At 34.0% G+C, this 22,948-nt stretch overlaps 1 protein-coding gene across 3 annotated transcripts in view; it reads left to right on the top strand.

Moving 5' to 3' along the window:
- The window catches only part of RPAP2 (RNA polymerase II associated protein 2), a 78,465-nt gene that overhangs the window by 8,234 nt on the left and 47,283 nt on the right, over positions 1-22,948 (top strand). For all 3 annotated transcript variants that reach the window (XM_035018034.1, XM_035018035.1, XM_035018033.1), the window contains 4 exons: positions 1,279-1,367; positions 12,500-12,535; positions 14,370-15,306; positions 21,056-21,138. In XM_035018034.1, the coding sequence (XP_034873925.1) occupies positions 1,279-1,367; positions 12,500-12,535; positions 14,370-15,306; positions 21,056-21,138 (1,145 nt within the window). The remainder of the gene's footprint in view (positions 1-1,278; positions 1,368-12,499; positions 12,536-14,369; positions 15,307-21,055; positions 21,139-22,948) is intronic.

Genomic DNA, 22,948 nt, shown 5'->3' with positions numbered 1-22,948 from the left:
ACTTGATTATGAATATATGAAAAGATGTTCAACCTTATCAGTGATAAGGGAAATAGCAAATAAAAAATAAAAACACATTGATTTACATTCTCACGGCCCCCAAATTAGCAAAATTAAAATCTGACAGTATTAGGCATTCTTTATACTACTGGTTAAATATTAGGAACTCTTTATACTACTGGTTAAATAAAATTGCATCCTTTTTGGGAAATTGGTATTATCTAGTAAAGTCAAGTTCACACATTTTTTATGGCCAAGACTTTCTGTTGTTTGGTATATATTTTAAGGAATTTCTTGCCCATTTGTACAACTATGTATGTATATGAATGTTCCTAGTTGGATTAACAAAATATGCTATATACATAGAATGGAATAGTATCCTTTTAAAGGAGGGAAATTCTGACACATGCTACAGCATGAATGTACTTTAAGACATTATGCTCTTATGAGACATTATGCTAAATGAAATAAGCCTGCACAAAAGAACAAATATTAAATGCTTCAACTTATGTGAGGTAACTAGAGTAGTTGGATTCATAGTTACAAAAGTAGAATGGTGATTGAAGAGGCAGAAATGGGGAATTGTTGTTTAATGGTATAGAGTTTCATTTTGCAAGATGAAAAGAGTTCTAGAGATAGATGGTGGTGATGGTTGTACTACAGTGAGAAGGTATTTAGTGCCACTGAACTATAACACTTAAAAATGGTTAAGTTGGTAAATTTTGTGTATTTTACAACAATTTTTTTTTATTTTAAAAATTCTTAAAAAAATGTTTATAGGCACATTGTAGTGATGGCCAAAAAGTTAGAAACAACTCAATTATTCATAAACAATAAAGGTAATGTACTTACACAATGGAATGTAATACCAAGCGTAAATATATAAACTACACCTACATGAATCTGAAAAATATAACGTGAAACAAAAAAAACCCAGAAAACATAGCAGTACAGTTACATTTACACAAAGTTTAGAATTAGGCAAAACTGAATGATATCTTTTGTAGGTATGTGTATATAGATAGCAAAACTAAAGGAAAGCAAGGGAATGAGGAACACAGAATTTATGATAGTGATTACTTCTGGGGAATATGGAAATGACTCTGGGACAGATACATGGAGAGCTTCAAAGGTACTATGCATTATTTCTTTTCTTGGGTAGTGGATTCTTGGGTTTTCGTTATTTTCTTTGCACTACATATTTATATTTTCTGTACATAAATTGTGTTGCACAATAAGAAAAAAATAATTTGCTAATTTTAAAAATGTTCCTTTCAGTGTTTTTGCAGCAATTTTTGTTACAAAGCATCTAAGTTTTTTGAAGCACAAATTCCTAAAACTCCAGTATGGGTTCGAGAAGAGGAAAGGTAATTTAAATCATTACATATACATTTGTTGATATAGTCCAACTTTTTGAGATATATAGAGAGTAGTCCTAGTTTTCTGTAGAATTTACCATTGTACACATTTTAATTGTGGGGAAACGGTTATATTTTAAGCATAGTTATTAAGGATTTTATACTTAAAATCAGAAAATAATTATAAATGTTGTTTCTTAGCTGTTAGCTTTAGTGTCAAAACCTGAACTTTGCTTTCTGCTATGCCAATTATTTCTATTAATCTTACTAGTATAATAATCCTAGAGTAAGAATGTTAAAGTTTTCCAGTAGATACTAGATCTTAGGATCCAGCTGAACTGACTTTGTTGTTAGAAAACTATGTATTAAAAACAAACAAACAAAAAATATGTACTAAGGTTAAAAAGTTCAGGTTACTAATTCACTCAATCTTTATTAAAAATCAGTACAGTATTTCATAAATTTAAAGAAATCCAATATAATTTTTAGCAAAAAGGTATAGGAACATTTCTGGGGTTTTGCCTCTTGGGAAATGTTTAAACATTTGCAACATTTTAATTGTTGAATTTGAGAGAAAATTTATTATTGAGGGGCAAATGCCATAATCTACCTTTTCTATAAAAGGTAACAAAATTTATTGTGTAATTAAACTATTATCCAATTTCAAACAGGCTTAAATGAAATAATGTCCCATTAACTCATGTTTCATAGAGAATATTGCAACACAAGGCATGTAGTAAAAGAATATCAATGCTAAATAAACTTAATGACGTAAATGTAATGAGACCCAAGTTAACTAAAGATCTTTGCCTTAAAAAAAGCTTATTAAAGTCTTATCTGATGCACAAGGTAATATGAAGCCACTGTAGTTTGAACTAGCATCATTTGTACTGAGGGACAGTCCCTTTGTTGGCTGACACCTTTGCCTGCAGATCCAGTGCTCTGTGGTTTAGAGTATGTCAAGGGGCGCCTGGGTGGCTCAGTTGGTTAAGCATCTGACTCTTGATTTCGGCTCAGGTCATGATCTCAGGGTTGTGAGATTGAGCACCATGCCTTGTTGGGCTCTGTACTCAGCGTGGAGTCTGCTTAAGATTCTCTCTATCCCTTCCCGCCGCCCCTCACCCCACCTCATTCACACACTCTCTCTTAAAAAAAAAAAAAAAAAGATAATATAAAACACACCCACCCTATGGCCTTTGTTAAGTGAATTACACATAATGAAGACTAAATTGTTCACTATTTCTCCACCAGCCTGACTTTTTCATTTAGAGGATAAAGGATTATAGCATTGTCCAAGGTGACTGGGGACCTAAGAGCACCTTTTTCGCTAACACTTTTTTTTCTTTCTTAACATTTCTTTCAGCAGAGCTACTCATCGCCTCCTTAGTCTTATGGCAGTTACATGATCTGGTCCTAAGCTGTTAAAACTAGTGTTTCCTTAAGTTACCCTTTGTTTCTAGTGATATCTTCTCTACTTATTAAATTTAGCCCATCCTCATATCTGCTTCAAAACCATTTACCAAATCAGCCTTTCTGTCACCTTCATATTCTTCAGATATAGTTATTGGTACTTCCTTCAGCTAATTTAAAAGTTCTTCCCTCTTTTTCCTAAAATCTTATTCTATGTTAAGAATGCCCACCTTTTCCCAAAATATGAAGCTCTGTCACTTTATATTTGTGGTTCTTGAAATTCCACTTTACCTATATGCCCTTCCCTACCTCACTAAAAAAGAGAGATGAAAATGGCCTTGGTTTCCCTAATCTATACAAATCAATTTAATTTATATTCAGTGTGTGTAGTATGTGCTTAGTATATGACAGGCTACCCACACCTGTACGAGCACACACACATGAAACCAAATCTATGAGTTGTTTTTTTTTTTAAGATTTTATTTATTTATTTGACGGAGACACAGCGAGAGAGGGAATACAAGCAGGGGGAGCGGGAGAAGGAGAAGAGGCTTCCCGCTGAGCAGGGAGCCCGATGTGGGGCTGGATCCCAGGACCCTGAGATCATGACCTGAGCTTAACGACTGAGCCACCCAGGCGCCCCCAAATCTGTGAGTTTAAATTGAAATGTTAACGGGGTGGCATAACGAGTACACGCGTGAAACAGATTTGTACTTAATTCTAATGGGGACAAGTATTGGGGAGCCTTCAAATGCTTTTGAACAGAATTTGATCTGACGTTGGTGTACAAGATGAATTAAAGAAGAAAAGATCATAAAGAGCTGAAAGGCCCTTAGACACAATTTAACCCAATATCTTTATCAAAGGAGCTCAGAAAGATTAAATGTATTTCGTAAGCTAGTGATAGGTTCTGAACAATGCCAGGATTCCAGTTGATTGGAAATAACCAGTGAGTAATCTATAAATATACAATTGTCACAATGTACATAGTGTAACTGTAGCCCCTATTTATGTATGATACTTGTCAGTATATAGCCATATTAGTATTTTTTATATCTGCATGCATCAGTGTTACCTTAATTTATAAATTCTTATGGGCAAGCGTTATGTTAATTTATTTCATGAATCCACTAGAGGTCACTGTGTCTTCAGAGAATGATATTTTTAAGTGTTTTAATGATAAGAATTCTAGAATTCAGTGTTCTTTTCAAAAGCCTTTTTAGCTGGTGAACGTGTAAGCTCTACAGAAATGTGATTTTTAAAGAAAGTCTGTTCACAAATGGTATGGGGTATAGCATTCAGAACCTATCTTCTTTAAAAGAAGGGGAAAAAATGTTTCTTTTAAATGGCAGCATTTAGTATTTAACGCAGAGATATTTTTATTAACTTAAAGTGTCATCATAATAAATTACATCACCATCATAATTAAATCATAATATTTTTTATTTATTATTAAATAATAATAAATATTAAATTTTTAAAAAATAAAAGGAAATTTTAAAATCCACTCAAAGAATTGAATATTTTATCACAGTGATTTCCAAAATTTTTGAGCACCGTAAGTATATTTTACATTATGATCTAATACATATAACTGAAACAGAGTTTTATGAAATACATTTTTCCTTATAACACGAAAGCCTCTGATATTTTCTGCTCTGTTGCTTTTTTAAAATGCTGGTAGCAACCCATTTACTTGGTTGATTCTGATCCACAGTTTTAAGAGTACTGTTTTGTTGTATCTAGCTTAGGTTTTTAGTTGTGTTACTGTCAGAAAGTGTTATCATCAACAGTAAGCCTCAGTTTCCTCATTTGCAAAGTAGAAAGTTGCATTTAACCTCTTAGTTCCCTTTAATTCTAATGTTTTACAGTTCTGGGTCAGTCACTGCCACTGTAGTGAAAATTTGCTAGATAGGAAATGTCTTATTTATAAAAGTGATGAAAATTAAAATTATCAACATAAGACTAGGGAAAGTTATACTACTTTTAGGGAAGTCTGTCTCATTTAAGAATTTAGATTAAAAGTTACTGACTTTAATCTAATTAAGGTTGATAAAGGATTGGATCAAAGTTTTTCAATTATGAAGAAAAACAGGAATGTTTTATAGCATGTCCAGAGCAACTTGAAGTTGACATCTTCAGGGACACCATGATCTTGCACACTATTTGGAAATAGAATATTGAATTTGACTCAATATAGTCTTTCTTACATTGCTGTGAAAGCTAATATAAATTTCTTCATCAGATACCAAAATACTAAAATCTGTAGTGTCTCTTAACATTTCTAAGGTATTATTTTATATCACAGAAAGCTCACTACCTCATTGGTAAATATGTATAGATAGATTTAAGAAAGATTTAGACAGGGCACCTGGGTGGCTCAGTTGGTTAAGTGACTGCCTTCGGCTCAGGTCATGATCCTGGAGTCCCTGGATTGAGTCCCGCATCGGGCTTCCTGCTCGGCAGGGAGTCTGCTTCTCCCTCTGACCCTCCCCCCTCTCATGTGCTCTCTCTCATTCTCTCTTTCTCAAATAAATAAGTAAAATCTTTTAAAAAAAAAAAAGAAAGATTTAGACAAATTCATGAATTCTAGCTCCATACTCCTGTTGAGGCTTTGGAGTCAGAAGGGGCCTTAGAGGTTTTCTACTCCCTCATTTTTATTATTAAGGTATGAAAAAATATCTAGAGTATATCTTTAATGTCATGGAGAATAGCAGTGCTTCTCACAAAATGTCTCCTGATGCCGTGTGAGAGACAAAACATTGACCTAGATGGACTGGGCCATGACGCAGTATGATGCTTCTCATGTTGTGAGTTAGAAATTTTTCACCCACTTGGTGGCCAGAAACAGACCACATACACTGTGTTCCTCTGAGACAGCGTGCTCATTTAGATAGTCATATAGTTACACTTAGAAATCCTGTTTTGTTTGACTGTAGGCTCTGACAAGCCTTGGAAGTTTCTTTGTAACCTAAAAAGTCAGGAGTTAAAACTAAGAAGGAAGGACAAATGTTGAGAATCAAATTATGGTTTAAAAGATAAAATTAGGGTGAATGGTTAATGCTGACAGAGCTAAAAGCGCCATCATGTGGCCCGGAGTAGGGGATTTTCACACATGCTTCTTGGCAATAACAGTATAATCTCAGAGGTGCGGAAGCCAAAAAACCTCTGCAGAACAACTTCTGTAACCTCTTCCTGAACAGCCACTTCTGTTGCTTGGTATACCGAATAAAAACTTTCTGAAAGAGGTTGTTTGTTTTTTTTTTAAGATTTTATTTATTTGTCAGAGAGAGTATAAGCAGAGGGAGTGGCAGGCAGAGTGATAAGAGGTTTTAACATGTCTCAGGTTATATTTGGAAAATTTCCACCACGGGGGGGAATTGTAGCCTGCTGCTTCTGTTGGTTTATGTTGAATACACATATTTTGACCGACACAAACATATACATCGATACACATACATTCGCAGGTTTTTTGGCACAAGTTACTGCTAATTTTAGATTTCTTTTGCTAAAGTTACAATTAATCATCTAATTTATACTTCCATGAAAATAATATTTATGAAGAACTAGTTTGGATGTTTTCTTTAACATGATTATTTTTGTTTTTTAAGTTAATCTCATGTCAATTAGATTGAGAATTATCTCTGGGGCAACATAAACTTTGAAGGGAAGTGCATAGAGCAAAGAGAGGCAGCACTTTTAACAAAAAGCTTTTGAATTTCATCTAAGGTTAAAAAAGAAAGCAACATAACTTCGTGCCTCATTCTTTCTAAAACAGCTCATAGTAAAACAAATGGAAGTTTTATATTGAACCTTTCATTTAATACCTCATTAAACTCAAATCTAATTTATTTCAGTGTCATGTATCATTCTCAATTTTATAGACTGGGAATCAGGGAGACTGTTAAGGTTACTCATCAAGTATCTAGAAACGATGTTCCGTATAGTTCTCTTTACCTGAAGTCAAAAAAATGAAACAAAAGAGAGGAAAATAGTAGCTTGTGAAGTATATTGAGTTCCTATGAGAGAGGGTAAGCAAAAGTGGCACCCTCACCACTTTGAGTCTTTTTTAGAAGTTTAATTAGGGGCAGCATGTTGTAGAAAGAGCTTGGACTTTGAAAGACCCAAATTCGAATCCTAGATTTACTAGTTAATTAGTTAACCCCTCACAGCTTCAGATTCCTCATCTGTAAAAATAAAGTCGTAAGTTATTTGGGGATTAATGAAGTAATGTAAAAACCAGCTAGCAGAAAGTATGGGAAGATGAAAAAGCCCTGGGGATGGATGGTGGTGATAGTTGTACAAAAGTATGAATGTACTTAATGCCACTGAACTGTAACTAAAAATGGTTTAAATGGTAAATTTTATGTAATGTGTATTATACCACAAAAAACCCCACCTCCCGTATGATAGGCACTTAGTATATTCTGATTTTCCCCTTGCCTTTAGAGATTGAGTTTTCTTTTAATTCTTAATGTTTTTCCTCAAAAAATGTCATTGTAGAGCTGGATATTTATCATAAAACTATCTTAAATTGTATTCATGATTTAGAATGTTTACATTTTGATTACCCTTTCATTCAGCCATACTTAGACCTATTTTTATATGGGCTATTCTGCCTCCAAGATCTTGAATTAAGAGCTTCCCGTTTCTCACCACAACCTCTATCTCATCTACAGCTATCACTCTTGAGTGTGCTTTGTGACCTCATTTTGACCTCCTATCTCTACCTTAGCTCTGTTCCAGGTTGGCCAGACCTTCATTAAATTAGCTTTCTTGAGCACTGCGGTTAGCAGTTACAGTACTGTCCTTTCAAACTATCCCAGATTCTTTCTCCCTTAACCTTCTACCATGTCTACTTTCCCAAGCTTCAGTCATCTTTTTTTTCTGTGCTTGGGTTCCTGAACTTTATTGGGTAAAGTTCTCACGTGCTTTAGATAAGCTGTCTCATTTAGCACTTTAGTGCTTTAGATAAGCTGTCTCATTTAATTCAGTCTTTAGAAGACCCCTGGGAAATACTGTTACCCATTTCATGGATGATGGAACTGAGGCTCACAGAGGTTTAGTGACTCACCCAGGAACACTTGGCTCATATACACAGATTTGGGATTTAAACCCAGATCTCTGCATTCCTCTGGCCCGGTTCCAGTTTATTCTGTGTAGTCTCAATTGTGTGCTCCCATGTTTTTTCTTTGTTTCTTATTGACTATTTGACACATTCATACCTTTTCTTCTCTTCTTAAACTTTGAACCCAAACCCCAACTCATAGTAGATAATTTAACCTACTGCTTAACTGAAAGGACTGAGCACATTCAGCAGAATCTCCTTAAGCACTATTTTCTACTTATGCTCTCTCATTTCTCTGCCTCATTGCAAATACAGTACTTTCTATATTCCTGATTCTTTTCTCACTGAGGCTTGTTTCATGATTTATTCCTATTTTCTTCCTCTTTCAAGCTCTCCTTTCATACTGATTATTTTTCTTCTACTTTAAAAAGGGTGGGGGGGGTGGATCCTGAAAAATATCCATTAGATTTAGCATTTCTATGATCTTAGCAAGAGCCATGTCAGTAGAGTAATGCATACAGATTCCAGGAGGCAGAGGGTTGATGACTGAATAGGAGATGTGGAATTGAAAACTAGTGCAGACATTAAAGAAAGCTTAAAATGAAAAATGGAGGGGGAGCTGCATGATTGAAGGAACGGTTTGTTTGTTTTTTCTAAAGATAGATTTAAGTATGATAACATCCTAAAAGGAAAGAGAAAAAAGGTAGAGGTTTATGGAGTAAAACCTCAGATTCAGGATTAGCTTTTATAATACAAACTGTATCAAATCTTTATAGACCCATCTGAATCCAAGGCTTTTTTTTATTCACTCAACAAGAAGTTTTTATTTCTTCTCTAATTTTTTGTAGCAGCTCATGTATATCTCATCATACTTGCCACATATTCTCTTGAATTATATGATGCAAAATGTCAGGAGCCCTGCTGTCTTGGTTTGATTCCTAGCTTTACCATTACGAGCTATGTGACTTTGCACAAATTACTGATTCTTTCAGTACTCAAGTCTTTTTATCTGTAACATGAGGATAATAGTAGTAACTACTCATTCTTATGAGGATTAACATTTGTAAAGCTCTTAGAACAGCCATTTTCCTCCTACTAAATTGTAACATCCTTAAGAATCTGTTCTTTATATTACTTAGTATACCCAGCATAATTCATATAATAGTTCAGAATTTTGTATTTGAAGGAATGATGGAATATACTCTGCTTTTGCAGGTTAGTGATTGAGTATAAGAATTCAATTGAGAATCACTGTCTACACACCCTTTCTTCCCTATAATGATACTCAGATCCCAGTGTAGGACCAAATGCCAGACAGCTGCAAGGTACTGAACCTTGATAATTTTAGCCAAGAAGACTTGGGTGGGGATGTGGGATAGGAAAAATGAGAGAGCTCCAAGTGGAAGTGGGAGGATGTAGTCAACAGGCAATAAAATTCTCTGTTGTGAAAGTTAGCATATTATTTCAGCCAAAAAAGCTCTTAATGGGAGTTATAAATATCCCCTGGGGCAGTCAAGGCTAGTCACCATCCAAGTGGTGTCCTTTGCTTTGAAGAACACCAACCCAAGATAGCTGCTATGACTAGAGTTTTAGTGAGTGGAAAGAAGTAGGATAAACAGGATAATTTGGGTGATTGGGAAAGGATATGCCTCAATGGGCTGAGGGACTAAGGAAGAAACAAAAATAGATTGCATTTTTACTCTCTGGCCCATTGCCATATTTTGCCTTTCCTTCTACATTTTTTATTACTGGTTTTTGGGAATTCCTGAACTACAGGGGAATTCTCTAAAGCAGGGATTGCAAATACTGGTTTCATCCCTTATACTTCTGATGTGTGGTACTGAGAAGGAATTTAATGGGAAAGAATGCCTCGATCAGGTAGCAGTGCCTCCCATAACTTAAGGAGAGGATTGGTAGTTGAGCCCATTCCCTGTAATGCCTTAAGACTGACCAAAGATGAATAGATTATCTAGATAATATTATATGGTTGATGTTGTGATGTTTAATTATATAGAAAAAGAATTGCAACTCTGACATTTTTTGATTGGCAGTCTTTCAGTGTAATAACTCAAATGACCTCTGGTTCCATCTATCCATTTAGCTTCACTTTTTTTAATTAAAAGTTTTTTACAATATCATAGCCTTCATGGCAACCCTATTTTGTCCTTTAAATGGGATTACTACTCAATGCCTTATCTTCTCTTTCATGTACACCTAGTTTCTTATGTTTACTTTTTTTTTCTATTAATAGACTTTATTCTTTAGAGCAATTGTAGCTTTGTAGCAAAATGGAGAAGGAAGGTAGAGAGATTTCCCATATACCCCCTACCCTCATTCATGTATAACCTCCCCCATTACCAGCATCCTCCACCAAAATTGTACGTCTGTTTCCATTGATGGGCCTATATTGACACATCTTTGTCACCCAAAGCCCATAGTTTACATTAGGGTTCACTCTAAGCTTTGTGTATTCTGTGGCTTTGGACAAATATATAATGACTTGTATCCATCATTACAGTATCATACAGAGTAGTTTTATAGTCCAGAAAATCCTGTGTGCTCCACTTATTCATCTCCCACCCCCCATAACCCCTGATCTTTTTACTATCTCCATAAGTTTTATCTTTCCCAGAATGTCATATAGTTGGAATTACACAGTATGTAGCCTTTTCAGGCTGGCTTACTTCACTTATTAATATGCATTTAAGTTTTTCCATGTCTTTTCCTAGCTTGATGGTGGCTCATTTCTTATTAGTGCTTAATAGTATTCTGTTCTCTGAATTTACTACAAATTATTTAACCATTCACCTACTGAAGGGCATCTTGGCTGCTTTTAAGTTTTGGCAGATATGAATAGAGCTGCAATGAACATCCATGTGCAGGCTTTTGTGTAGACATAAGTTTTCATCTCCTTTGGGTAAATACTGAGGAGCAAGAGTTCTGGATTATATGGTTAGAGTAGGTTTAGTTTTTAAAGAAATCACCAAACTATATTTCAAAGTGACTGTACCATTTTGCATTCCCACCAGCAAGAAATGAGAATTCTCTTGCTCCAAATGCTCACCACCATGTGATGTTGTCAGTGTTCTGGATTTTAGCTATTCTGATAAGGGTGTAGTGGTATCTCATTATTGTTTTAATTTGTATTTTGCTGATGGTATATGATGTACAGCATCTTTTCATATGCTTATTTGCCATCCTTATATCTTCTTTGGTGAGGTGTCTGTTAAGGTCTTTGACTAATTTTTATTGAGTTGTTTTCTGATTGTTGAGTTTTAGCAGTTATTTCATATTTTGGATAATAGTCTTTTGCAAATATTTTCTCCTAATCTGTGTTTTTTCTTTTTCTTTCATGGATTGTGTCTTTGGTGTCCTATGTAAAAAGTCATCTAGGTTTTCTCCTGTTATCTTGTAGGAGTTCTGTAGTTTTGTGTTTTATATTTTGGTCTGTGATCCATTTTGAGTTAGTTTTTGTGAAGGCTGTCAGTCTTCGTCTTGCTTTACTTTTTTTGTAATGTGAATACCTGCTTGTTCCAATACCATTCTCCTTTGTATTGCTTTTGCTTCTTTGTCAAAGATCCATTGACTGTATTCATGTGGCTCTCTTTCTGGGTTCTCTGTTCTATTCCAGTGATCTATTTGTCTGTTCTTTGGCCACTACCACATTATCTTGATTACTGTAGCTTTAAAATATGTCTTGAAGTCAGATAATGTCAGTCCTCCAACTTTGTTCTTCTCCTTCAATATAGTGTTTGCTATTCGGGGTCTTTTGCCTCCCCCAAAACTTTAGACTCAATATGGTGATAGCCCCAAAATAACTTGCTGGGATTTTGATTGGGATTGCGTTGAATCTGTAGATCAAGTTGAAAAGAACTGACATCTTGACAGTATTGAGTCTTTCTTTGATGAACATGGAATATCACTCCATTTTTTTTTCTTTGTATATTTAATTTAATCTGTTTTGTAATCTTTAGAAGGCACTTTTTCTGAGTCACTTCAGAAGTATTTTACAGAGTTTTCCTGTCCTCTTGGATTCACTTGCTATTATATTTGTTCCTTTTTATATTGGCTTTCTAAGAGCTTTTTCTTCCCCTTTTTAAAATATCTATGATGCCCAGCCAAATATGATTTCTGGTATTGCATAGCAAAATTGTTCCCAGAATTAAATCACCTTATCTACATAGTTCACATCCATAAAAAGGAAATAAAAGAGCATTATAGTACATAATCCCTGCCCTCAAGGAGCTTGTAGTTTAGTTAAGAAACCACACTTAAACATATGAAAAGTAAGACATGGAGATAATAATTCTAGTATTAAGTCATAGAGGAGGACCCGATTAATATGTATTAATTGAATGGATAATACTAACTCTGGAATTTACAGAAGGAAGTGATTTACTTTAGTCAGGTTATTCAGGGAAAACTTTATTGGGCTCATGGGAATTGAACTTCTGAAGTATGAATAAATTTTGGAAAAGAGATTAATCCAGATTTCTTACAGATGAGTTTCACATTACTTCATCCTTCAATTTTTTCTTAAAAAAACTTTAAATGAACTATTTCGTTTTAGTTATATATTCTACCCAATATAGTTATAACAAACACTCGAAAATGTTTGCCATAAGAGTTGCCTTCAATTTTCTATTGCTGTGTTTTGTCACAGGCATCCTGATTTTCAGCTGCTACAGGAAGGACAAAGGTATGGTTGAATCAGTATTACTTACCTTCTATATATTCATGTTAATAGAAACATTAAGAGTAAACCAGGTGATATGAGCTCTTGGACTTCCTGTGTTGATGCATTATGTAAGTGCCCATTTTAGCCCACACAAAGAAATATTTGCCTTGTACAGCTTTTTCTTTTGTGATAGTAAGATGATGTGTTTGATCTGTATGATTTATTGTACAGCTGTTCCTATCAAGGCAATCTAATTGAACCTGTTGAAATATGACACAAACACAGCTTCCATCTGAGATACTGTGCTTCTTTGTCAAATAGATTATACCAATTATATTTGTCGAAAGGTTTTTATAGTCTTATTTTATAGGATTTCAAAACTTAATATATCACTTTATATATCTATATATAATATAGATATAGATATATACATGATATATACTTAATATATCACTTAATATATCTACTAATGCTTTAGACAGTGTCTAAAGCATTAGTAGAAATTCGAAGTTGTGATATTTTCTAAACTCTTGTGTTGTTTGCCCAACTATAACCATCTCTCAAAACTTTTTTTTTATCTTTTATCAGGATAAATTTTCCTGGTTATTAGTTGCTACCTTAGTACATGGAATTGAGCACATGTGAGAGATACTTATTGATACATATTTTTAATTTACAGATTTAAAGTAATATAGAAAAATATAATTACCTTATATTCCAAGAGAAATTATGAAACGTGAAAGTCAAATTGTTCTAATTTTTTTGAAATTATACTTACTTCAAATACAGGAAACAGTCCCATGGCTATATAGACTAGATTCTAACTAAAAAATGATACCTAATACCGAATAAACTTGTCTTCTTTATTCCCATCCACAACCTTACTTTCAACTCTTTTTCTTTTTTTTATATTTCTTCCTAGCATGCTTCTTTTTTTTATTACTATTGCATTATTTTATTTCATTTTATTCTTTAATCATTTAAAAAAATTAATAGCCCCTTTAGGGAGCACTTTTAGGTTTACAGAAAAATTGCCTGAAAAATAGAAAGTTCCCATATACTCTCTTACCACCCCCTACCCCCGCTTGACCCAGAATCCTTATCCTAATCTTTTAAAGTTTTGATATGTGCATTTGCTTGAAAGTAGCTGCTTATCTATCATTGCATATCTCAAGTTTGTATAGACACAGCTGATTGAAAATTGAAGGAACATAGTCAAAGGGAAAACTACTATTTTTTATTGTTAGCATTATGTTGTAACTCGGGGTTTTCAAATATATCTTTCATCAATAAATGTTAATTTGCCAACTTTATTTTCTGCTATGACTTTGTGGTTTTTATTCTATCTATGGAATTGTCTGTATAACTATCAACCAGAATTGGAAAATTTTAAACATGTCTCTTTTTATCCTGTTATCGTTCAAAATCTAAGCAGAGTTTCTGTAATATGTTTTTTGGACAAAGCGAGAGTGAAGTTTTCAAAAGAAAATCTTTTTTTAAAAAGGATATATGAAATAGTCACAGAAATATAACAGGCAAAAATCAAAATCATTCATTAGGGTGGAATTATCAAAGCTTTTTTTTCCTTTTTGCTGTACTCTTTTAACACTTTTTAAATAATGGGGAAAAAAATGGAAAGAAGATGGTGGAATTATATCAAATAAGATATAGAGAAATTATAGATTTATAGTAGTCTTTGGAAATGTGTGTATATGTGTGTGTATATACATATACATGCTTATAAATAAGGCTTTGCCTAGGGAGTACAAACTTTTACCTTGAAAGTTACAAAATATAAATGCTATGGGACATTTTGCTTTTCCATATTAGTTATTTTGTTTCTTTCCTTCTACAGTGGCCATTCTGGAAAGGAAGTACAGTTATGCACTAAGGCCATTAAAGCATCAGATATTGACAATCCTGGCCATTTTGAGAAGCATTATAAATCTAGTTCTTCTAGCTCTCATGGTGATAGTAGCAGTGATAATGAGCAAGACTTTGTTTCCTCCATTCTACCAGGAAACAGACCAAAGGCAACGGGTGTAAGTCCACAGCTGCACAAAAAAAGCATAATGAAAAAGAAAGCTGGTCAGAAAGCTAACTCCAAACATGAAGACAAAAAACAGACAGTAGTAGATGTCACTGAGCAGCTAGGCAATTGCAGAATAGATAGTCATGAGAAAGCTGCTGCTTGTGAACTTCCTTTACAGAAAGTAAGTACTCAGATTTCTTCAAATAGTCCTTTGCAAGAAAAATTAGAAGCTACAGAAAATTCTGAAAATAAATACAGTAGTTCAAAAATAACTCTAGTTGGTATAAGTAAGAAAAGTGCTGAGCATTTTAAGAGAAAATTTGCCAAATCAATCCAAGTTTCTAGGTCAGCCTCTAGTCCAATGCAGATGTGTCCTGAAGTTGCAAAGGCAAACTTACTTAAAGTCCTGAAGGAGACTTTGATTGAATGGAAGACAGAAGAAACTTTGAGGTTTTTGTATGGCCAGAATTACGCTTCTTTGTGTCTAAAACTCTCTTCAGCCCCTCTGGTTAAAGAACAAGAACTTGATGAAGATGACATACACTCTGACCCAGATAGACATTCCCCTGCCTTCCAGGAATCTCAGTACAGTTTGGATGAGTCTTTACCTTTTAGGGCCTCAAATACAGCCATTAAACCACTGCCAAGTTATGAGAACTTGAAAAAAGAAACTGAAACATTGAATCTGAGGATAAGGGAGTTTTATAGAGGACGATATGTTTTGAGTGAAGAAACCACCAAATCACAAGACGCAGAAGAGGTATGTCTTGATGATAAGTTTTCTATGTTGCTAGCATATGGGACACCTACCATAATAAATCTTGACACAGGAGTAATTTTAAAGAGATAATTGTTAAATTTTCAGAAGGTTTGTTTGTTGATCAGTTTTTTGGTTTAAAGTGCCATCTCTGGGGGTGCCTGGGTGGCTCAGATGGTTCAGCGTCTGCCTTTGGCTCAAGTCATGATCCCAGGGTCCTGGGATCGAGTCCCGCATTGGGCTCCCTGCTAGGCAGGGAGGCTGCTTCTCCCTCTGCCTCTGCCTCTCTCTCTCTGACTCTCATGAATAAATAAATAAAACATTTAAAAAAATAAATAAAATAAAATGCCATCTCCAGAGGCACCTGGGTGGCTCAGACCATTAAGGGTCTGCCTTTAGCTCAGTTCGTGATTCCAGGGTTGTGGGATCAAGCCCCACATCCAGCTCCCTGCCCAGAGGGGAATCTGCTTGAGATTGTCTCTTTCCTTCTCCACCATCCCTCCCCCCTGCTGCCACTTGTGTTCTTTCTCTCTCATAAATAAATAAAATCTTTTTAAAAAATGCCGTCTCCAGTATTGGCATTACAATTTTCCAAATAAGTTGAAATTTGCCCTTGGAAAATTTCATAAATGTGCAGTGTTTTTCTCTAATATAGAAATAGCCTAGAATTGTGGGATAAAGTTTTCTTTAAAACCTTGTTCTTTGTAAAATACGTAGACTCTCTGAAGAGGTTTTTTTTTTTTCCTACCAACAAATATTCTTTGTATTCTTGTATTCTTTCAAATTTCTGCATGGGGTAGGTATCTTCGTATTTTATTTCCAATGGGACTATATACAGTGGAGTAGACTTACTAGTTGAATGGTAAAATATTTATCTGTATAGTATTTGGCAAGCATGCCCATTCAAAATAATATCAATGAAAATAATATAGTAATGGAGACTTATTGGGAAATAATGGACATAAGAGAAAGTAGAAGGAGCACATCAGACCTAGATTTTATTTTATTTTATTTTATGTATTTTTTTAAGATTGTATTTATTTCTTTGACAGAGAGACATAGCGAGAGAGGGAACACAAGCAGGGGGAGCGGGAGAGGGAGAAACAGGCTTCCCAGGGAGCAGGGAGCCCGATGCGGGGCTCGATCCCAGGACCCCAAGATAATGACCTGAGCCGAAGGCAGACACTTAACAACTGAGCCACCCAGGCGCCCCCAGATCAAGATTTTAATATTTGCTCTCTCATACTTAGCTGTATGAAAAGTTGGTCTCTTGAGTCTGAGTGTTCATCTGTAAATGGGACTATAAATAGCTTTCCTTGTTCAGTTGTTAAGAATTTTAAAAATAATGTATGTAAAGCATTTATCACAGTGCCTGACATACAGTTAGTACTCAGTAAATACTAATTATCTATAGAGATTAAATGTACGTTGCTGAGATTAAGGGGGAGGGGTTCTCTCAATATTTCTCTTACCCAGGTTTGTTTTGATGTATAGCTTGAGAAATGAAGTTAATGAAGAAGACTAGGCAATAACCTTGTTTTCTGACAAAACTTTGTTATTAAAGATTTCTGAGTAAATGTGGCTCTAAATTTAAGAACACATTTGGAAGGACGCCTGGGTGGCTCAGTCGGGTAAGCGTCTGCCTTCGGCTCAGGTTATGATCTTAATGGTTCTGGGATCGAGTCCCATGTTGGGCTCCCTGCTCAGTGGGGAGTCTGCTTCTCCCTCTCACTCTGCTGCTCCCTGCTTGTGCTCTCTCTCTCTCAAATAAATAAGATTTAAAAAAACACACACACATTTGGAGATTTAGAAAGAGAGTGAAAATGGAGATACAGTAAAAATTTAGAAATTTCTTGTACTTCTACAGAATGCTCCCTAGCCCAGTACTATATTTTAAATTGCTTCAATTGTATTATTATAGAGTATTCATAAGTTTTATAGTAAGCTTGGAGAAACCTTGATCTCTGTCACTCAGCTGCATAAAACTACATTAATGTATCATTTGTATTATCATTTTTGTGCTATAAGCCTTAAACAAGAAAAATTACTTAAGAAAGAAAATTGTTCCTCTTTTGCATAATATTTTAAAACTTTTTCATTGAAGTATTAAGTGTACAACTCACTATCACAAAAGAACACAGCCTTGTAATCATTACCCAGGCAAAGAAATTTGAGTAAAACAAAAGCCCCACTATGTCTCCTCCTAATTATTACCCCTTTCCAAAATGAATAACTATTATAATAACATGGATGAGTTTTGCCAGTTTTGAACTGTAGTAAATTCACATAGTATATATGCTTTGGTTTCCTGTTTATTTCATGCATTGTTATGTTCATGAGTCATTTGTGTTGTTCCATGTGGCTATAGTTCATTCTTTCATTGCTGCATAGTATTTCATAGAAATATGCCACAATTTATTCATATTAATGAGCATTTAGGCTTTTCAGTTTAGGGCTGTAGTGTTACGAACTTTCTTTTCTATGTCTCTCTTCTAAGGTACATACATGTATTTCTGTTGGGTGTGTATCTAGGACTGGAATTTTTGGGTCATGATGTATGTGTATATGTGACTATATTGGATGGTGCCAGTTTTCCAAAATGGTTTTGCCAGTTTTTATTCCATTACGATTGTATGAGAGTTTCCACGATTCCACATTCTTGACCAGTACTTGACATTGTTACTTTTTACCATTTCAGTGGTATTGGGTTTTGGTTATAATACATTTCTCTAATGATTAATGAATTGAGCACTGTTTCATTTGCTTTTTGACCATTTGGAGTGTCACTTTTGTTAAGTGTCTTTTCAAGTCTTTTTCCCATTTATCTGTTGGAATATCTAGGTATTTTTTTCTTACTGATTTTGTAGGAATTCTTTATTCAGGATTCAAATCCATTTTTAGTTGTGTGTTTTGCAAATATCATCTTCCACTCTGAGACTTGCCTTTTCACTTTCATTAATGATATCTTTGGTCCAGTTTATTAATTGTTCTCATTAATGATATCTTTGGTCCAGTTTATTAATTGTTCCCTTTAGTGACTTCTTTAGAAATCTTTGTTTAGCCCAGGTTATTTCATCTTCTAGATTGTTTTTCCCTTCACAGTTAGATCTGCAGTTCACATGAAATTGATCTTTATGATGAGGAGTATGGGTCAGATTTCATTATTTTCCTTTGGGGAAATGTGTTCATATTAAAGTCTGAGAAACACTATTGATTGGGGGAGGGTGGGGAGAGGTGTTACTCATTCTATTAGTTACTGAGAGAGGTGAGAGAGGTGGGTAAAAGATCTGTCACCATAATTATGGATTGGTTATTTCTACTTTCAGTTTAGTGAATTTTACTTTTAATATTTTGAGACCATGTTATATGGTGTTAAAAAAAAAAGATTGTTATGTCTTCCTAGTAAATTGAACCTCAATATTATGGAGTGACCTTTCTCTACATTGGTAAGTTTTTTTCCTTACTGTTTTGCCGGCATTAGCATTCTTTTATTAGTATTTTCAGGACTCTTTTTTTACTTAGGCTGATAATTGTTTTTATGTAGAGAATTTAGTCTATTTACATTCAATGTCATAATTGATATATTTGGGTTTAATTGTGCCATCTCACTCATTGCTTTCTGCTTATCCCCATCTATTCTGTGTTCCTCTTTCTCTCCTTTCCTGCTTTCTTTGAATTAAATATTATTATTTCATTGTTTACCCTCTGTTAGCTTTTTATACTTTATTTTACTAATTAGAAGTGGTTACTATAAAGATTAAAACCTGAATTATTATAAAAGTCCAATATAAGTTAATTCCTTTGCTTCCTAGACAGTACCTTAGAAACTTTAATTCCATTTACCCTCTCTGTGCTTATGTGCTCTTGTTGTCTGTTTTTATTCTCTCTATATTTTAAATCCTGTAAGACGATTTATAGTCAGTATTCAGTTGGAGTTATCCACTTAATTACTCTTCCACTATTTTTCATTCCTTCCTGCATCTCCATTCTTCTATCTGGGATCATTTGCCTTGGACCTGAAGAATATCCTTTATTTTGATTAGTGCAGTTCGCTAATGATGAATTTCCTCAGTTTTTTTCAGAAGATTCTTTATTTTACTTTCACTTTTGAAAGATACTTTTCTGGGTATTCAATTCTAGATTAGCATTTCTTTTTTTTTTTTTTTTCTCAGTCCATTGAAAATATTTCCTTGTCTTTTGGCTTCCATTTATTTCTCTTATAGCTACTCCTTTGAAAACACTGTTTTTCTTCCACTAGCCATTTTTAAGACATTTTTTTGTCTTTGTTTACCATCAATTTTAGAATGCTTTGCTTAGGTGTGATTATAATTGTATTTATTCTTTTGGCTGTTGTAATACTTGAATCTTGATTTCTTTCATCAGTTTTGGAATATTCTCAATTATCTTTATAGATACTGCTTTTGTCTCATTCTTACTTTCCTCTCTGGTACTCCAATTACAGACATGTTAGTCTTTTTCATTGTGTCTCATATTCTTTTATGCTTTGCATTATGTGTGTATGTGGGAGGGGGGTGTTGGGTGTGACTGTGCTTTATTCTGAGTATTTTCCAAATCTGTATTCTCTCTTCAGTCATTTCTACTATATTATTAAATATATCCATTGAGTTCTCACTTTTGAATACTATATTTTTCAGTTTGAGAATTTTCATTTGGTTCTTTTATATAGTTTCTAGTTCTCTGCAGAAATTTTTAGTCTTGTCATTTTTCTTTGAATATATCAACATAGGTATTTTAAATAAAGTTGATAACTTCCATTATCTGTATTCCTTGGGGGCTGTTTCCTATGGGCTGATGTTTGAGATTTTGACCATATTGTCTTGTTTTCTTATTTTATTATATGGCAAACATTGTATATTAAAAATTACAGATAACTTGAGACCCAAACTGATGTTATCTTCCTTTAAAACAGATTTATGTTTGCTTCAGGCAGATGATTTGTAGCAGTTCCAAATCGCTTAATTCAATCAGGGATTAAGATGCTTTGAAGCTGGACTTCAGTCCCTGTAAGAGCCAGTCTGTTTCCTATTCATTCTTAGTCCTAGAATATGGTCCTTCTAAGTCAGGCTTGGAGGGGAGGGTTGCCGGTACCTCTTCCTTCTTGGCATTCCCCAAGCTTTAATGCTTATTAGAAAAACAATGCTTAGGTTCTCAGTATCTGAATTGCTTCTTCTGGAATTAGTCACTGCCCTCTCTGGAATTACCTTCTCTAGAATCTCTGGCCTTAATTATTTGCTGCCTTGTTAGTTCTCTGATGTTTTCAAACAAATGTGGGTATTTTCCCAGTGTTTTTTCAGTTCTCAGCAGGAAGGATGATTAGAATTATTTTGTCTGCCATTTCTAGAAGTGGAATTCCCCATAATATATATATAGTATCTGCTAATTTTAAAGCTCTATCTCCAACATTTGTATAGCATTTAGTAGTTTACAAAGTTCTTTTGTATACATTTTCTCATTTAATAAAGAAGGTATTAGTATCCCTTTATACAGATGAGAAAAATTTCTCAAAAGCAGGCATATGACTCAAGTTCACATCAGCCCAATGACTGAACCAGTGCTCAAATTTAAATCTTCTAATAATTCTCAAGTCTAGTTTTTATTCTACCATACCCCAGGTGTGAACTTTTATGTTTTACTGTTTATTGTTCTTATCAAAGAAGAATGTATATTGTTCTTATCAAAGAAGAATGTAAATTTATGATTTTACTTTGTTTTGTTTAAAAATGTGATTCAGCATGATCCCACCTTTCCACTGATAGATTCAAGTTCTCAGAACCAGATTAGAAAACGCATCGTACTTGAAAAGTTGAGTAAAGTGTAAGTATGTAATTGTCATTCCACTTTACGATATTTAAAATTAACTTGGTATTTGTGGGTTCATAATTTATATTAATTTTTATCCTTGAGTTTTGAACAGTTTGAAAAATAATGTGAAAAGTTTACATGGATGTCTTCACCTGAGAAATTGAGATTTTTAAGATATCCTGCCAAGGAAATATTGAAATTAAGTTTTGTGTAGAAGACACAGAAGTACATAATAAAGAGGAAGGTTGAGATTATGGGAGTAGAAAACTAAACTCTGTCACTTCCACTTAATCAGTGAAGTCAGGGAAAAAAATATCAAAGCTAGACCATTTAAATACTGATTTGTGGTATATGTGTCACATCAGTTTCACATGTGAATGAAACTTTATGAAGTTTTAACGGTCTGTTAACTCACTCTGCATACATATTTATAGAACCATTTCACACTCAGCAACTTAAGAGTTTTTGTTCAAGTCAACTTTGCACTTTAGTTTTAAACTTCCCATGGTGGAAATTATTTTTCTTGTAATTAGCCCAGTCATAAATGACATTTAAAAATTGTAATCTTGGTTTGTCTTTCAAAGGAAGTTTGAAAATCTTTTTTCCAGAGGTGTGAGGGCTGTCTTGAACTTTTCAATTTGTATTTTCTTTCTTTAGAAGAAAAAATGTAAAGGTGTTTTCAGTCATTGTTTAAGGTCTGCATATGGATTAGGGGCACCTGGCTGGCTCTGTGGGTGGAGCATGCAACTCTTGATCTCACTCAGGGTTGTGAGTTCAAGCCCCATGTTGAGTGTAGAGATTACTTTAAAATTAAAAAAGAAAAAGAAAAAAAGGCTGTACATATGGAGTAGTCTTAATTTTGTAGTACCAGTGATAAGAAAAACCTGTCTTCTGGAAGCCTTAATATTTTGAGCAGCCTACTCCTCTAAGTTTTACATTTTAAATAACTATTTAATATTTATTGAGTTCCTCTTATGTTAGGCTCCTCACAGATAATAAATCTGTTATTAGTTTTGCCTTTTATATGGTCCTCATACATAGACATTTGTTTCTGTTTGATATTAGGTTAGAAAACAATAAAAGTCACCATGTGTCTGATTCATAGGACAAGATCTCAATCCTTGACTGTGGTTGCACAGGTTTTGAAAGTTAGGTTGGATTATTGATACTTGTATGTAATCGGTAGATAGGGATTTATCTGAAAATAGTTTTCTAGACTTTTTAGTACTTTAGAAAGTACCCAGTTTTAAATTTAAGACCCCATAGTTATACTGTTGAAGGAATTCTGTTTTTTCTGGGTTTTGGCTGCAACAGAAGATGCCAGAAGTTGCCATGCCAGAAAACCGAATTATTGATAATAGCTCAAGATCTAAATTTGAGAAAAGGTGGAATAACTTACAGAAACACAAAGAACACTAAAACCAAAATAATTATTGACATAGAGGGTTTTTTCGGTTATTTATGAAAGCAATTCAGTTTTTTCTCATTATAAAAGTAAGACTAAAAAAAATAACAAAAGTAAGACCTTTTTTGGTTTCTGATTGGAACAAACCAGTTGTAAACAGACTTTTTTTTTTAGATATGGAAGAAAATGAAATATGTACTGGGTATTAGATAATATTAAGGAATTGTTGATTTGGTTAGGTATGATCATTTTATTGCAATTATGTAAGAAAGTGCCCTTGTATTTAGAGATAGATAAGTATATAGGGGCCAAATGACATGATGTCAGGGATTTACTTTAAAAGAGTACTGGCAAAAAAAAAAGTAAAGAAGGAAGGAAAAAATGAAATAAATGTAACAATACTGGGAGGTTGAATCT

This window comes from Mirounga leonina, unplaced genomic scaffold (assembly GCF_011800145.1).
Source record: "Mirounga leonina isolate KUSES-001 unplaced genomic scaffold, KU_Mleo_1.0 Mir_173, whole genome shotgun sequence".
NCBI classification, from domain to species: Eukaryota; Metazoa; Chordata; class Mammalia; order Carnivora; family Phocidae; genus Mirounga; species Mirounga leonina.
Note: the sequence above shows the minus strand (reverse complement) of the source record. Positions and strands in the feature narration are given on the sequence as shown.